General features: G+C 49.9%; 7 protein-coding genes across 7 annotated transcripts; 2 read left to right on the top strand and 5 right to left on the bottom strand.

Annotated features, from left to right (window-relative positions):
* Nucleotides 1–1,031: 1,031 nt before the first annotated feature.
* HO173_010149 (uncharacterized protein) lies at nucleotides 1,032–2,204 on the top strand (the record flags this gene model as incomplete). The annotated part of the gene is made up of 1 exon (XM_037312035.1): nucleotides 1,032–2,204. The coding sequence occupies one exon, from the start codon at nucleotides 1,032–1,034 to the stop codon at nucleotides 2,202–2,204; it is 1,173 nt and encodes a 390-aa protein (XP_037161049.1).
* Nucleotides 2,205–2,628: 424 nt separating this feature from the next.
* HO173_010148 (uncharacterized protein) lies at nucleotides 2,629–3,477 on the top strand (the record flags this gene model as incomplete). Its single annotated transcript, XM_037312034.1, has 1 exon — nucleotides 2,629–3,477. One exon carries the CDS (start codon nucleotides 2,629–2,631, stop codon nucleotides 3,475–3,477), a length of 849 nt encoding a protein of 282 aa, XP_037161048.1.
* A 986-nt stretch (nucleotides 3,478–4,463) lies between these two features.
* HO173_010147 (uncharacterized protein) lies at nucleotides 4,464–4,859 on the bottom strand (the record flags this gene model as incomplete). The annotated part of the gene is made up of 1 exon (XM_037312033.1): nucleotides 4,464–4,859. One exon carries the CDS (start codon nucleotides 4,857–4,859, stop codon nucleotides 4,464–4,466), a length of 396 nt encoding a protein of 131 aa, XP_037161047.1.
* Nucleotides 4,860–5,884: 1,025 nt separating this feature from the next.
* Nucleotides 5,885–11,133, bottom strand: HO173_010146 (uncharacterized protein; the record flags this gene model as incomplete). The annotated part of the gene is made up of 5 exons (XM_037312032.1): nucleotides 5,885–6,664; nucleotides 6,938–8,507; nucleotides 8,561–9,717; nucleotides 9,776–10,750; nucleotides 10,801–11,133. The coding sequence occupies 5 exons, from the start codon at nucleotides 11,131–11,133 to the stop codon at nucleotides 5,885–5,887; spliced, it is 4,815 nt and encodes a 1,604-aa protein (XP_037161046.1).
* A 997-nt stretch (nucleotides 11,134–12,130) lies between these two features.
* On the bottom strand, nucleotides 12,131–12,805 carry HO173_010145 (uncharacterized protein; the record flags this gene model as incomplete). The annotated part of the gene is made up of 1 exon (XM_037312031.1): nucleotides 12,131–12,805. One exon carries the CDS (start codon nucleotides 12,803–12,805, stop codon nucleotides 12,131–12,133), a length of 675 nt encoding a protein of 224 aa, XP_037161045.1.
* A 26-nt stretch (nucleotides 12,806–12,831) lies between these two features.
* Nucleotides 12,832–13,800, bottom strand: HO173_010144 (uncharacterized protein; the record flags this gene model as incomplete). The annotated part of the gene is made up of 1 exon (XM_037312030.1): nucleotides 12,832–13,800. One exon carries the CDS (start codon nucleotides 13,798–13,800, stop codon nucleotides 12,832–12,834), a length of 969 nt encoding a protein of 322 aa, XP_037161044.1.
* An 852-nt stretch (nucleotides 13,801–14,652) lies between these two features.
* Nucleotides 14,653–16,036, bottom strand: HO173_010143 (uncharacterized protein; the record flags this gene model as incomplete). Its single annotated transcript, XM_037312029.1, has 4 exons — nucleotides 14,653–15,300; nucleotides 15,356–15,554; nucleotides 15,610–15,836; nucleotides 15,899–16,036. The coding sequence occupies 4 exons, from the start codon at nucleotides 16,034–16,036 to the stop codon at nucleotides 14,653–14,655; spliced, it is 1,212 nt and encodes a 403-aa protein (XP_037161043.1).
* Between the last annotated feature and the right edge of the window lie 10 nt (nucleotides 16,037–16,046).

Genomic DNA, 16,046 nt, shown 5'->3' with positions numbered 1-16,046 from the left:
AAATAAAAAGCACCGCAACACCATTGTACCAGCGCCATTAGGAATCGAACCTAATACGAACTAAATACCTCCAACCACACGGACCTCTAACAGTATCCCTATTCTTAAATAAGTAATATCATCGCGAATATAGATCGGATTATTATAAGTTTTATATCGTTAGAATGCGCTTAATTAGGACTATAATTAGTATTTAAAGATAATATAATAAGATAGTAAGATATAATAGTTATAGTACTCGTATAATATAAGAAGCCCTAAGGCCCTAAAACCCTAAAACCCTGAAGCTCTGGAGTACTGAAGCCCCGAAGCCCCGAAGCCTTGAAGCCCTAAAGCCCTGAAGCCCTGAAACCCTGAAGCCCCGAAGCCTCAAACCCTGAAGCCCTGAAGCCCTGGAGCCCCGAAACCCCGAAACCCTGAAGCCCTGGAGCCCTGAAGCCCTGGAGCCCTGAAGCCCTGGAGCTAGTAGTACGTAGGGCTTCGAAACCCTTACCGATATGAAAACACTTTACATAATATGTAAAGTGTTTTCATAAGATAACGATCGACGACGCTACCTATTACTACGTATAGTTAGACTATAAGATTACTACCTCTTTAGATTATGTAAAATATTATGAGTAATCTCAAATGCTCCTGCATGTCCAGCGCCGGCGATCTCCGGAATACCACCCTCCTGCTGTAGTGTACCCGTTTCATCTTGCCGCTTTGACGACTGCGAACCCATCACCGCGGGATCAACTCTTCGGGTGGCGGTGTGAATCTGCAACCCTACTGCATATGCAGCTAACATGTGCAGTCACTTATCACCCGTACAAGGGTGCACTATAAGTATGCTCAGTGCTCATGGCTGAGCCTCAACTAATTCTAGTTTTTTACAGCTGTGTATCATATATTCCTGTTGCGTATAATTCTGCTGCATATTTCACCGCTCTATATTGTACGAGTATAGCCGTCTACTACCAGCTCTTTCTTGAAATTTTTGCTTATGGTTAGAGCACTGATCGCTTATTGATGTATATTATATAAATATGGGCTCTTTGGAAACATCTTGGGCGACGTTACCAGAAGCACGATCCCCTGTTCTTCATCTCAGTCATCCTACAGCCGGAGAGTGTCAGACTGTCTGGAAGCTCAGCTCCCTTGCCTGGACAGACGCCCTATCCTTACCGCAATACCTCGAAGAATCAGCTTATTTGACCACGGTTCCTTTGGCAAAAGATGGAGTAATGACCAATTGGATATTGACTGACAAGACCCTGCCTCCGGACCAGCGGCCAATCCTATGCTCCTGTGAAACATTTCGCAAGCGTACATTCCTCAGTGATACAGGTGGCAATCTCAGCGAGAACATTATCCATGGTGTTGCCAGTGTCTTCTGCGACCCAGTACTGAGACGTCGTGGCTATGGCTCACGCTTGATGAGGGAGTTGGCAGAAATCTTGCGCACCTTTCAGGCCGAAACGACGAAATCCATTGGGAGTGTGCTGTACTCTGATATTGGGAAGAAGTTCTACGCAGACCTTGGGTGGCACCCTTTTCCTATCAATACGCATATCGAGCTCGACCCATCTGCGGCCCCGGACGCACCAAGAGCTACACAGCTTCTGCCTGGAAACCTTGAACGACTTTGTGAAGAAGACGAAGCTATGATTCGTAAAGAGTTGACCAGTACATCAACGACTGGAAAGACACGCATGGTGCTCGTGCCGGATCTTGACCATATGCTTTGGCATCACAAGAAAGAAGAATTCGTGTGTGAAAAGCTCTTTGGAAAGAAGCCTCAGATCAAGGGAGCGATCGTGGGGCAGGCTGGTAATCGAGTATGGGCTATTTGGACCCACCGCTTTTATGGAGACCCGGAGTCTGCTTCTTCTGAGAATACTCTTTATATATTACGGCTAGTGATCGAAAATCAAGCTACTACAGGCATACGTGACGCAGAGCAATCTGAAAGGCAAGTCGAGCAGATGAAAGCTATTCTTCAGGCCGCCCAGGGCGAGGCCGCCGAGTGGAAGTTACATCGTGTGATGATGTGGGACCCTACGCCTCTGGTCCTGGAATTGGTAGGACGAACAAGAATCCAGCATCGCAGGATAGAGCGGGAGCATGAGGGTATTGCTAGCCTTCTGTGGTACGGAGAAGGGAGCGGTAAGGAGGACACACTGGAATGGCTTGGGAACGAGAAGTATGGGTGGTGCTAAGACGGCGTTTGATAAAGAATGAACGCCCTCGTACTTGTATAGATATATATATGAAGTGGGCAGAGTCGCTTCGGGGTCACGTCTCGAGAGCGTGATGTATGGCTTGAGTAGGGCTGTTCTCGCGCTGTTGTAAGCAAAGTGGTGGACTGTAGTCGCACTGCCAGAACATCTGACTAATGTAGCGATCAATCTTATACTATCAAGATACAAGCGAAAGTTCATCGTTCTGCTGCTCTGCATGAGTCATCCTCCCTCCCTATGAAAAGCCCACCCATTCGATTGAATAATACTCTCCATTGGGGCAAAGACAATACATGTCAACGACCCAGACTGCCCTTTCCTCCAATAGATTCCCTAGCTATCCACTTTCATTGAATAGACCTCACGACCAAACAGTACCGGCCATAAACCAACCACACTCGCCATGCCTCTCCGCATGTCCCCGGCTTCCCAATCCGACGCCTCCCGCATCGCCGCCATCCACATGGCCGCCTTCGGCACCAACGCCATGCTGCTCGCTCAATTCCCCACCCCAACCGTCCGCGAAAGGCTTCAAGTCTGCATCGCGGCAAAAGCCTTAGCCGACATCAGAGATCCGAAGACGGCCGTGCTCGTCGTGAGAGACGATGAGAGTGGGAACGGTGAGGTTGTCAGTTTCGCCAAATGGAGCCTGCCGGTTCGGGAAGGGGAGACGTATGTGGAGGCGCCGTGGGTGTGGCCGGAGGGGACGGATTTGGAGGTGTTGGATCGGTGGACTGGGGTGGTGGAGGGTGCGAAGGAAAGGGTGGTGGGGGAGGGGGCTTGTTACCGTAAGCTTGTTTACAATATTCATGCCATCTACGTGATGCTGGGTTCGCAGTTCCCTGTGTATGGAGGAAGTATCGGAAGGCAGAAGATTTTTCTCTTGATGAGGCTATCTGCTCCAATTCCATTCCTCGCAAATTGTTTGTCACCGCAATCATCGGTTGCTCACCCGACTCTAGGCCTCACCTTCATAGGGACTGACCCCCTACACGAGCGTCGTGGTGCAGCTTCACTCTTGTTACAATGGGGCCTCCGGCAGTCCAAGCAAGATAACGTTCCCGCGTACCTAGAGAGTACTGTTGATGCTGGGTCGCTGTACGAAAGACATGGGTTCGCGTCTGCAGAGAACATCTCGATGGTGCTGGCAGGGAGGGAGGGGGAGTCAGTAATTTATGAAGAAGTTTGCTTCATCTTCAGACCTGGCGCTACGTCTGATGCGATGAAATCGCATACGCAGTCTGCGAATTGATAGCGATAAAGTAGCTCACCGGGCAAATTACCGAATCATACCCCGAAAGTACGAATCCTTACCGAATCATACCCCTAATTACCGAATCATACCCCTACACCAAATCACACCCAAATATGGGGTATGATTCGGTAATTTGCCATTGCTTGGGGTATGATTTGATAAGTTATCAAAGTGGCCTTAAACTACGAAGGAGATAATCCGCGATCTGGCTTATTCGATCATAGAAATAAGGGAGTTTCTCCGACCGCGTTTAATAAGAATTCTATCAGCCTAAAAACATCAGACGAAAGTCGAGTGAGCGAAATTTCGAGCCCGGGGGTGTCCGCATTTCACGCTGCAGACACCCCTATTCGGGTCCCGTAGGCCCCGTAGGGCCCCCGAAGGAATAATTCCTACTACGCTGCGCAACGGGGCGGGGTAAGCTTAGGGGGTCAAACCCCGCCCCGAACCCCGCCCCGTTGCGCAGCGCAAACACCACCGTCATCAATAATCAAGTCGACGACTACTACCAGACGCTCAGTAAGCCTACCGCTACCATTAACTTCATTAAACCCTCTTACCGTATATCAGAAAGCTATCATTTAAGATCCTCATCAAATTATACCCCAAGCAATGGCAAATTACCAAATCATACCCCAAGCAATGGCAAATTACCAAATCATACCCCATATTTGGGTGTGATTTGGTGTAGGGGGATGATTCAGTAATTAGGGGTATGATTCGGTAAGGATCCATACTTTTGGGGTATGAATTAGTAATTCGCCCGCAGCTCATCGCTGGGAAGTCTCTCGTTCCACCTCTCACTACTCGTATATGCCTTCATAAGAGTCAAACGTCTCCCAATTCAAACGCTTTCTAATCCATACTCTACAAAGCGCCCACTAATAAAAGGTGGAAGCGCTTTTGGTGAGCCTTTGGAGAGGACACGCTTTCGGTGCGCACCTTTCCTCACTGCACCATGGTCAGGTGAGAAAATCTTGCACTCACTGTGCTGATGGTAAGACATTCGCAACGGCGGGTAATATTCCACTCTGTACACCAGCTGCAGCACCTGCGCCGGCACCTATGGCCTGAGTAGTGGCAGCAACACTGGCAGCAGCGACGGTCAATTCGCCAAGTCCCGGAATAGCCACAAGGGCAATGGCCAGCAGAATGAGCAAACCAGCTGCTCTGTCATTCAAGATCTCCGAGATGCGGGATGTGGATGCCGGCTGAACGGTAGTGTAGGAGCACTGGGTGACCCATTTGTCGGTGATGGAATTACTGTCTGTTTGAGCATTGTCGATGCCCGTAACCAATGCTTCGAGATAATTGTTGGAATTGGCGATAGCGTCTAATACAAAATACGCCTCGCGGGAGGGTGCCTGCTGGAAATCCATACTCTGGCAACCTGGAAACTAGTGTGATGCTGTTCGCAGATCATACTCAGGACGGGCAAGGCCAAATCTTACCAAGCATTGCTGAAAGACATTACAAGTAAACGCACTGTTCGAAACGTCTGGCGCGAAGCTATTTAATAACTGTCTGGTTAAGTTCCGTGTGTTTGGAGTAAATTGGACACTGCTCCACCAGCTTTGTAGCCAGGCGTCAATGTCATCCTGCTGCCAATCCGTAGCGTCAAGTTTGCCAAAGCCACATCCGGGGGTAGTGGCATTGTAGTTGCTCGTCGTACTGGGATTTGAGACGCTCGAGGTTGTACTAGGATTTGTACTAAGAGAGCTTGAGGACGTGCTCGAAGCCGCGACATTCGATTGTGTGCTTGAAGTCGTGGTATTAAAGAACGTGCTGGAAGTCGTAGCACTGGAAAAGGTGCCCACGGAAGTAATGAAAAAGGTAACAAAGCTTATGAGAACACTTTTCATATTATGTAAGTGTTTTCATAAGGTGGCGATCGACGACGCTATCTATTATCAGATGTTATTAGACTATTAAATTATTACCTCTTTAGATTATGTAAAATGTTATGAAAACTGTTATTAAACCTCCCTAATAGAAAATACACCGCCATTATAACGAGCGAGAAAAGCCATCTGAGAAATCTCATTCCTCCTTTCCGCAGAGTGAGTGTCAATGATGCAGCTACGATTTGGGCGGTAATGAGACGGTATAACGTGTAAAACTGCCGAGCGGCATGTGAAGGAGTCTCTGTCTCTCACGGAACCAACGGCGATGTCTGCTTTTGAGCGTCATCGTATTGGAGGATGGTCAGATCATACCGCTACAATTACGGCGATTCCATGTTTCTCGAGCATTACCCCCAGACTGTAAGATGAGCATGAAGTGCAAAGGTAGAGTTCCGAAGTCGTTATTCTATTTTCCATGACGCTTTTAGGAGCCAGAATTTCATCGCAAGCGGTACATCGCGCCATGCCCAGAAGAGAAGTAAGAAACAAATTTTCATCAATCATTCCCCTTCCCTTCCTTCGCCTTCTGCAAAGCCCCCAATAATCTCCCATAACCGCTGCCTCTCCCCGCTCTGCTCCACCATCCCCTTAAATACACCCCCATCCTTCCCCAACAGCTCCTCCGGCCCATCGAATTCCACCCCCACCCCGTCGTCCATTACCAGTATCTTGTCGAAATCAGCAATCGTGCTCAATCGATGCGCAATTACGATCAACGTCGAATCCTGAAACTCTTCTCTGATACTGCGTTGGATGAGAACATCGGTTGCCATGTCAACGGCTGACGTCGCTTCATCGAGCACCATGATTTTGGGGCGGGAGACGATGGCACGGGCAAGGCAGAGGAGTTGACGCTGGCCTTGGGAGAGGTTGAGACCGCCTTCAGAGATGCGCGAGGAGAGGGATCTGAAGGTGTTGGTGTTGGTGTTGGTGTCTGGTGCAATTGCTGGGATGGGTGTATCTGAGCCCGAGTCTGATTCGGCGAGTTCACCTTGAGAAGTGGTGCCTGTTGTGCGGATGAGATGCACACGCTGAAGCGCGTCGTAGAGTTCGGAGTCTGTGTGCTGGTCAAACGCGTCTAAATTCGAGCGGACTGTGCCGGAGAAAAGGACTGGGTCTTGTGGTATGATCGCAATGCGGCTCCTTAGGTCGTGGAGACTGATCTTCGAAACATCGATGCTGTCGATATGTACAGAGCCCTCGCGTGCCTCCAAGAAGCGGAAAAGAGCTAGTGTGAGTGAAGATTTGCCAGCACCAGTGCGGCCTACTACGCCAACACGCTGATAATGATTTAAGAGTCAGCGTACCCATTCCAAGACACATATTTAATTCATAAGACAAGTCTAGGGAGCACAATGAGGGAAAGAGTCCCATAGCACGACACGAAGTTGAATCGTCTGACAGGTGCAAGATCAGGTCAAGGGCAAAACAAGCTCATCTCGTGACAGGCAGTTGAGTCATAAGGTCAGTCTCTGGAGCATACTTTGGGAAGTACTTCCTTCCCTCCCAGACTGAAGTATCAAATAGCAAGAAACCACTCCGGGATAACGTACCTGATTTTTCTCCACAGAAAACGAGAGACCTTTCAAGACTGGTGGCAGATCTGCCGCATAGCCTGCAACGAGGTTTGAGACCTGTAGCCGACCCTCGGTAGGCCAAGCAGCCGGGACTTTGACGCTCGCACTTTGGTTCTCAATGGGCAGATTTGCATATTCTGCAACTCTTTCCACCGCGTTGAAGTTGAGTTCGCAATTTGCGTAGCATCGGGTTGTCCACAAGATTGCGCTGCTGTATTGGAGTGCAAAACTCAAAGCAAAGCCAGCGAGCGAAGCTTCGATGCCGTAGAAAGCTATGACAGCAGCAACCAGGATGGAAAACGCAGCACCAATGGCATTTGACCGGAGCGCCAGCCATCTTTGGCATAGCCAGAGGAACCAATATGCCCTTGCATGTGTATCGATTTTAGCAAACATTCTCTCAATGTATACATCGGTCTTGTCGAAGGCCCGAATGGTGCCAATCCCTGCGAGAGCTGAACCGAACTGTTCGAAAATGGGGCTTTTCGCATTGCTTTCGAGCCGCTTGACTTCACGAGCACCGGAAAGATACCATCTAGTGACCCATCCACACAGGAGTAGTAGTATGAGTGAGAACAAAAGCATGATAGGTGACACGAAGAGGCCCGCGATGATGATACCTACCAGCTCGAGAATGTGATAGAGAAGGAAACCTATATCGTTACCCAATCTTGAGTCGATTGCAGCAAAGTCGGCGGTAAACCTGTTTAGTGTTCTGCCGACAGGTGTGGTATCCAGCCATCTCAACGGCGCCCTGAGGACCGCGTATGTCAAGTCCTCGAAGAGCTTCTTAGATGCTCTCAATGATCCCAGGTAAACGAAGAAGTACCTCAAGGTTCCGAAGATGCATATGACAATGCTAAGTCCAATGTAGATACCCAAGTAGAAAGACAAATTATCATTCGAGGTCTGGGTATTGTAACCACTACCCCTCACAGGAGAGTAGTTAGATGGGAGCATTTGGACGAAGAACGAATGAGATTGGGTCTTGTACGATCTTGTCCAGATACCGATGAACCAGGACCTTCCTAAGATCAGCCCTTGGTAGACAGCGTAAAGGATCATGATGGGACCCCAAAACCAGAAACCGCCACTGGATACGAGATACTGCTTGTAGATATTGAGACTCATTCGCCCTGTCTCTCGCTTTTCATCTTCGGTGAACTTCTTCGGCTGTGCCTTTCCTTGGATGTCCAGCTCACCATCGTCAATCTTGTTCGTCGTGGCTGAGGCGTGTGATAACACTTTACTGAGGCTACCGTTGGCTGCATGTTCTGCTTGCTGTAGCGCCTCTGCGTTCTTCTTGAGATCTTTTGCATGACCCTCTTGTTGCTGCTTCATAATTTCTTCGAGCACACCGGTGGCCTTCAGGTCTTCTACAAGGCCGGCATGTTGTACTGTACCTTCACCAAGAACCACCGTGTACGCCGTCTTGGGCAGGACAAGGCCCACATGATGGGTCACCAAGATGCGTGTCCTTCCAGTGCCGAGCTCTCCCGTCAGGGCATCCTCAAAGAGCTGCCGCCCGACATGAGCATCCACAGCGCTATAACATTAGCGGATGTTGATCATATTATAGCAAGGTTCCAGAAACCTTACCTGAAAATGTCATCGAGGACAAGGATGCCTGCCCGTGAGTACAAAGCTCTCGAAAACGAAATGCGCCAACGCTGCCCTCCTGAGAGATTTATGCCATTGGCGCCAATGTCAGTAAGCTCGCCATCGGGGAGCAGGTCCAGGTCCTTCTCCAGAGCACAGCAATTGAGCACTTTCTTGTAGCGGCCAGAGTCAAAAGGTAGACCAAAGAGAATATTATCCTTGATGGTGGCATTTTCAATCCAAGGAATCTGAGCTACAAATGCGATGGCTGGGTCAATAATCCAGTCGCTTCTGTTAGCCTTGTTGTCGAAGCGCTCTTCGAAAGAAGGTGCTTGAGGAACTCTGACTTGTCCAGCCAATAAGTCTGCTTCCCCAAGGATCGACGCCAGAAAGAGGCTCTTGCCCGACCCTGTCTTGCCAGAGATGACGCTCAACTCCTTGTTTGGGAACCGGACATTGATGTTCTTCAGGATGAAACGGTCAGGATCCTCTTCCTGTGAGTCCGATGGCCAAGCAACTGATGCATCCTTGAAATCAATGGCGTCGCCTGAAATAATATAGGGGTCCCTTTCTGGAGCTTTGAGGTATTCATTGATCCTTTTGACTGACACCCAGGCTTCCAGACAATCCGCGATAACCTCCGGCAAGACAGCTAATGAAACTTCCATCGATCCCATTACCGTGATAGAGGTGAATGCCACCGATGCCGAGAGACCACTGTTGAGTACTGAATATACGGAGAGAGAGACAGCACTTAACATTACCGGTCCAAGAATCCAGATAGCAAGTAGACCCGTATCCAAGCGAAACACCCTCCACTGTGTTGCGAGCTCTTCGTCACGCTTCTTGCCGATCTTCTCTTGCCACTGCTGTTCCTGGGCAGAAAATTTGATTTGCCGAATGCCTTGGAGTGCTTCGGTAATGACGATCATCTTCTGATCTCGGACCTTCATGATGTCCCCCTGGGCATCGCTGTAGCTTTTCGAAGTGTAGATGTTGAGTGGTAATGCGATCGCAAATACAGATAGTCCAGCGAGCAAGCTTTTCCAGCCGATCAGCTTGATCAAGAACGCTATACTGACTGTCAACATGACGACTGTTTGGGGAATCAGATAATAGTAAGTGGCAAAGTCCGCGACACGCTCTGCGTCCACTCCCTGCCACCACGAGTATTCAGCCATTTGGTATGCGTACGATAACGGGAGCAAGCCTTACCAATAGGTTGATGGTGCTCTGACGGCTCTTCTGAGTATCTTCCTCTGCTGCGTCTTCCGCCGTCGCAGTTTCGGCTTGACCCGGGGTCGAACCCGACATCGGATGTGTTTCCGCGGTCTTTTGGTCGTTGATTCCTGAAAAAGCAGTGGGAATACTGGTTCCATTCACGGCATCAACATCGGTAGCCTGCTTGGGTTGTAGCACGCCTTTCACATCCTTACGACGGGTGGCTTTGCTAAAGATCATAGCCGATAATTCAGTCCGGAGTGGCTGTCCTAGTCTAGCCAAAACTATCCAATGTAGCCAAGCCTGAGTCCAGGCTGAGAGTATAATGGCCAGTCCAAGGGCAATTACCAATCCCCAAGTCGACCCGCCCGCTAATGTGCCTTTAGTTTGCGATTCGAGGCGCTTTAACAATTGATACAGAACGAGCTGAGGTACGAACTGTGCAACGGACTGCAATGTTGTAAAGAGAGCCTGGAAGAGAAGTTCTGGAAGATGAGCGAAGACCAAAGTCTTCCACAGCTGATCCTTTGTTTTCAATGTACTGAGGTATTCTTGACGGTAGGCGGAGCGCCCTTCCACGTGCAAATTCGGTAAGTCATCTAGGCCAAGAGTTTTCTTCTTCCTTGCTAAAATGAGCGTAAGCCCTGCCCAGGTGAATGTATACCGACCGAACGCCGACACGGTGTACTGGCCGTCGACGAGCATACCCCCTTCCTCGACAACAGGACGTCTAGGCAAGCTCAGACATGACAGACAGCATGATACCGCAGCACATATTTGGAGCACGTCTGACCAAATTAAGGCGTCGTTGGACCAGGGCGAAGACAGATAAGAGAGGAGCATCACCAGGCGGATGCAGGTAGCAGCAGTCAGTAAAGCATAGGCCAATGCATTCAGGCAACCATAGTTGTACCTCTTTATTGGGTCACGCTCGAAGGCAATATATGCGGTCTGGATGATGAGACATGACTGTTGAAGCATTTATTAGTATAAACAACGGGTTTTGACGGCATTCGTACCCAAGTTCCGACACTCAGCCAATTCTCGAAGCATAGTGTCAACCTCGGATGGACTGTTGTATATACTGCTATGCCCATGGAGACTGAGAATCCCATTACCGAGCACAACAAAGCGAGGTACTTAGGCAAGACTGCAGTATATCCTTTCTGTGTCTCCTCGGTGGCAATGCCATCTTCGTCTTCGTATAAGTGGGAGGTCTCATTAGGTGCGTTATCCCTCGCTTCTGATGTCGCGCTCTTGAAGAGTTTTGAGAAGGCCGGAACAGACGTGAAGAATACCAGTACCAAGGCAGTCAAGCCAGCAATGGAGGAGGGGCTTGGGGAGCGCTCCATGAGGGACAAGCCAATGACGAGAAAGCGTGGAAGTGGGGAGCAAAAATTTCTGCCTCAAGGTATCAATATACTTTATTCATCTACGCAAAGACTCGATCTCATGCTCTTGTCATTGTAAGATCGTCGTATTTGTGTGAGTCAGGTTGAACGGGCTTGGATGGCCATGTTTTTGAAGAGTCACCCGCATATCTTGAATTGAACGAGGTGTTACTCATATGAATTGATAACACCGAGAGGTGGGAAGTGATTTACGGCAAACGTGCTTATATGCAGTGCGACTGAGTCACTACTTAGTCGAGTTTGTCGGTGTGTTGACGAAAGTGGTCCTCCGGTCATCGCGCGTATTTCTTCGATGCAGATCACTTCCCAAAGAGGAAGCCGCATCCGTTTGACATTTCGTACTACCACCGCGCTGCTGCAATGCCTGCAGATTGTAGACAGCAATGACTCTATACTACCATCGGAACTTGTATAGATCCACAGAGCATGAAGGGGAATGGGTCAGTAAGATACTGAGGAGATAGAAGACCTCAAGGAGTCGCTGTACTAGTACTACGCCCCATGATGAGAAGCTACTACCGCCTGCAGAGCTGAGATTTGAGCTATTGATTGTGTTGTCAAATGGTCAAACCCCGGAGCACGGAGATGGGCACGGAGTTTCGAGCCCTCGCCTCTCGATTTCCAACTCCTTAGGGGCTTGGATATGCAATCAAGCAGATGTCTCGTCGCCCAATACTATACTTTGCTGATTGCTAAGCTTCGTAGCTTTGTAAGTGGTGATCTATCGCAGCGTCCAGTCCGATGCCTTGGGAACTTTGAAAAACAGTGGACCTGAGAAACCGAAGTAGATCCCCTTTGAATGCCCAAAACTTGCAACACCACCTCGATCAAAGATACCCCTCCCAATGACCCATCCGCTATATCCTAAAGAGTTACCCACCCAGCATTTAGCGTCACTAGAATTATATCTTCCCAGTCCTTGAACCTATTCTCTCGCTCAGCTCACCGCTCGCGAGGCCTCCGCCACTCCTTCAGCAGCCGTCCGCTTCACAAATGCCTCGCCTTTCTCAACCATGCGATCAGGCCTCCATACAATGATCCCAATGGTCCCATCTGCCCCCTCTATGCTCTCACGAAACTCCAGCAGGAAATATCTCCAATACGTCACCGGCCGCATCTCTTTCTTCAAGAAGTCCAGGTAGTTCATCTCGAAAGAGAAAGTGTCGTAATGGTAGTGCTTCAGCTTATACCAATCACGACTGCTGTTGAAGGAGATCCTCAGTCCTGCTTCGCCAGAGGATACTTCGAGTCTGAATGTCTTGACTGCGTTGTCGTAGATGCCAACGTAAGTATCGAGGCTTCGACATGTGGTCCCGAAAACGCGCTCAGCAACCATGACTTGACGCATGTAAGAGAAGAGCATGGCGTTCTCTGCTGCAGCCTCTCGTGCTAGAGCCACGAAGTTGGTGGGGTGTGGGACGTCGAGAAGCGCTTCAAGTACGGCTTGTGCTATCCAGTCTGCGGCATGCTGGTTCGCAAGGGTATTGGAGAGGACGACAATGGCCGAACTCGTGTCAGGGATCAAGATGGCGGACGACTGATAGCCGCCCAAGCTGCCAGACTGATAGAGGACGAGCGGAGCATTTGTTAGCCCTTCGCCTATACGAGGCATTTTTGCCACAAGCTCGGCGTTGCCACTTAAGGCACCGAGGGCGCTGGGAAGTATAACCTGCGCCCAGCCCAGGGTGTACTCTGTCTTGCCAAAGCTAGGGAGTAGCCTTTCCATTGGTGTGTGAGGTCTGAATAGCTCTCGTGCCTGCTTGAGTGGCGAACTCTGCTCATGTCTCCCGCTTGAGCTAACTTCTTCTTTGCGGCATTGAGGAGCGCTATGTAGTACTTGATCAGATCATTGACCGAACTTTTGATTCCAACAGTGGCTTCGTGCTCTGGACTGGTCTCAACAGGCGGCTTGTGTAAGCGGTATGGTGTGTCCCCATTGCACATATATGCTTCTGCAAAATTGTCAACATCAAGGGGGAAGGGGCGACTCCCAGCGAGCCCAGTTCGCTCCATATTCAACGGCTTGAAGATATTCTGCTCAACGAACTCGCTGAAGTCTTGTCCGCTTTGCTGCTTGATGATCTGGGCCGTCAGCCCGTAGGTCCAATTATTCTCGAGGAACTCGGACCCAAGTTGGTGGACGGGCTCAAGATACGCAGCCGTCTTCGTGAACTTGTTACGTGTAACCTGCGGCAAACTGTGCTCGCCCATCCAAAGGCTGACCTTCCGCTCGAGACCTGTGCGGTGACTTAGGATGTCCCCAATGGTAGTGTTATGGTGTATCAACGGGGACTGATGCTGAAAATTAGGAACGAGATTGGAAATCGCGCTGTCCCAATGTAACTTCCCATCCTCGACCAAGAGAGCGATTCCAGAGGCGGTTATCGACTGGGTGAGAGCTGCGATGTAATAAAGAGTATCTTCATTTGGCTCTTCCCTGGCTTGTATGTCTCTGTATCCAAAGCCCGCAGTGGTAACGACTTCTTGCTGATGCAAGACCCCAATGGAGACTCCAGCAGTACCCGAGATGTTGCGAATCTCTTCTATCGCAGGCGCAAGGCCCTCCAAGCGTTCTGCCAATGAGTCTCTCTCACTTACGTTGGCCATTGCGTCTCGTGCGGAACAATGTTCAACAATCGAAGTAAATGTGGATGCATCAAGCTATCAATAGAGGGGGGCACCGTCGTACCACCACCGTGGGGTCATGCTCGGGCGGCTGAGGACCTAGTGACCAAGAGCGGTTCCGATTCGCAAGGCACCTTCCCCCGATTTTGAAGAATATTACTAGTCGGCACAAACGGGATAGTCCTTCGATGGGTTGCATATGGAATAAGGATCTGATGCATCATGAAGATAGTCTAACTAAAGTTAGTATATAAGAGCGTTAGCGTAAATGAAAGAAGGTGAAACGTATAACTCTTGAGGTAATCTGCAACGGATGAAGCTGACATTAGCGCCCCTGAGTAAAGTAATGGACAGCGAAGAGTCCGGTGATGGTTCGCAGAGGAGTGAAGCCACGGAATTAAACATTCCCTGACACCGGCGGTAAAGTTGATCATGTTGGGCGGTTCTGGCCGACAACCAGTGCCAATGGTAAGAGTCTATGGCTCCAGAAACCGCAGATTTTGCAGGAGACGGGAAGCACCCTGGCCAAGATCAATTTTCTGAGGCCCTTGGTGCAAAAGCCGGCTTTGACTTACGCATTGAAAGTTCCAATACTGCTGCTTAAATTACGAAGTTGTTCGTGACCACGTTGGTTCGAGGTGGCTTCACTCAGTCACGGGCCTCCAACCTTTCCTCCCCACAAACCCCTGCACTCCCTCATCAGCCATTACCTCATCGGCAGTCCTGCCAGTCACCACACTTCTCTCCAGTTCTCTGCCCATGACAAAGAACGGCTCGAAGCCCAGCAGCCTCTCACCCTCCCTTCTCCTCATCCACATTCCCCTGCCGCCTTTACTACGATTTCCTATCCGCACCGGACAAAAGCCAGAAGCGTACCGATCCATTGAAAGGTACCATCTTCGTTGATGAATTGAGCCGATGCTGTTGGTAGCGCCAGGATATGTGTTGGTGAGGCGGACTTCCCTCATCCTCCTGCTCCGCAATCTCGCGCTCAGAAGCTAACAAAGATACGTCCATTGATTCAGGGTGAGCGTCAGGCACTACCTCATCGTCATCGAGATCAGAGGTAGGCGGAGTTGCTTGTGCTAAAGGCCTATTCGTGGAGACTTTCCTACGGCGTTTCCTGGATGGTTTGGCAGGCTGTTCATGGCGATTTTCCGAACTCAGGAGACGGATGGACAAGGTGTAGCTTGGTGGTAGACGGGTCCCAAGGAGGCGAACCCGAATCTTGCGCTGAGCTGGCTTTAGCACCGTCGGAGCTGTGGATGTACAAAGGAGGCACCTCACGTTTTGAAAAGCTGCGTGAAGCTTTTCACTGTCCGAAAGGTTCGAGGAAGGTTTGCAATCCCCATCAGAGTCGCCTGACAGCTCGTCATCGGTCACCTGCTCGATGTTCTCATGATATGGCAGCATCTCGTATTCTCCAGTATCCCAAACGAGTAGGCTCCCCGTAGACGCGGAAGCAGTCTCAATGAGGTGGTTCTTCGACAAGCTCAGCATCCAGTCCGTAGAAATGAGCTCCCCTCTATCCACATACCCAGACGTTATGCACCCTCGTCTCTGTCGCATTCCTGCTCAACCTCCTGCTATTAGCGTTTCCCGGCAGCCCATACATAATCGCCCAACTGATCGAGCTCGTCTCATTGATCTGCAGCCTTAGATCGTAGTGGACGCCTGCAACAGGGGTGATCATGCTGATGTATAACCCAATGGCGCCCATGCTCGTGCTGGTTTCGCTTGTAGAGATCCTCGAAAGCATGAATTGAGAGAGGTGCAGACGGTTTGGCGGACGCGGAGACGACATCCATCGACTCATACGCAAAGACCAGGATGAAACCAATATTGCTGAAGTCGATAGTGGCACTGGGTGACATACCCACGAAGCAGTACCTAGCAGGCCTTCCTCGTGTCTGACTGCCGATGCCGTGGGGGACCCACCGTTTGAATTGGTAGGGATATATGATATCGTTCATATGAGGCTGTTCACGGGCGTTAACTCGGACAATGACCCTCTCCCGCTGTTCAGCCCCTGTCTCAATCTGTTGAGTGCGATGGACACTCGTCTATGGAAGAAAATTACCTGGACTGACAGCTCATCTATAATCCATAGCTTATCTCCGACAGGGCGAGTAGGATCTGTCGAGGATATGGACGGGGATGCTTGTCCTTTTATCACTTCGAAGACATTCAAGCCGAAGCGTTTGATCCATAAAACCATTTCTTCTGAT

The sequence above is a fragment of the Letharia columbiana genome, assembly GCF_014066305.1.
Source record: "Letharia columbiana isolate WasteWater2 chromosome Unknown Sc0000046_s0, whole genome shotgun sequence".
In the NCBI taxonomy this organism is placed as follows: Eukaryota; Fungi; Ascomycota; class Lecanoromycetes; order Lecanorales; family Parmeliaceae; genus Letharia; species Letharia columbiana.
The sequence above is the reverse complement of the archived record's forward strand: the minus strand, read 5'-3'. Positions and strand labels throughout refer to the sequence as shown.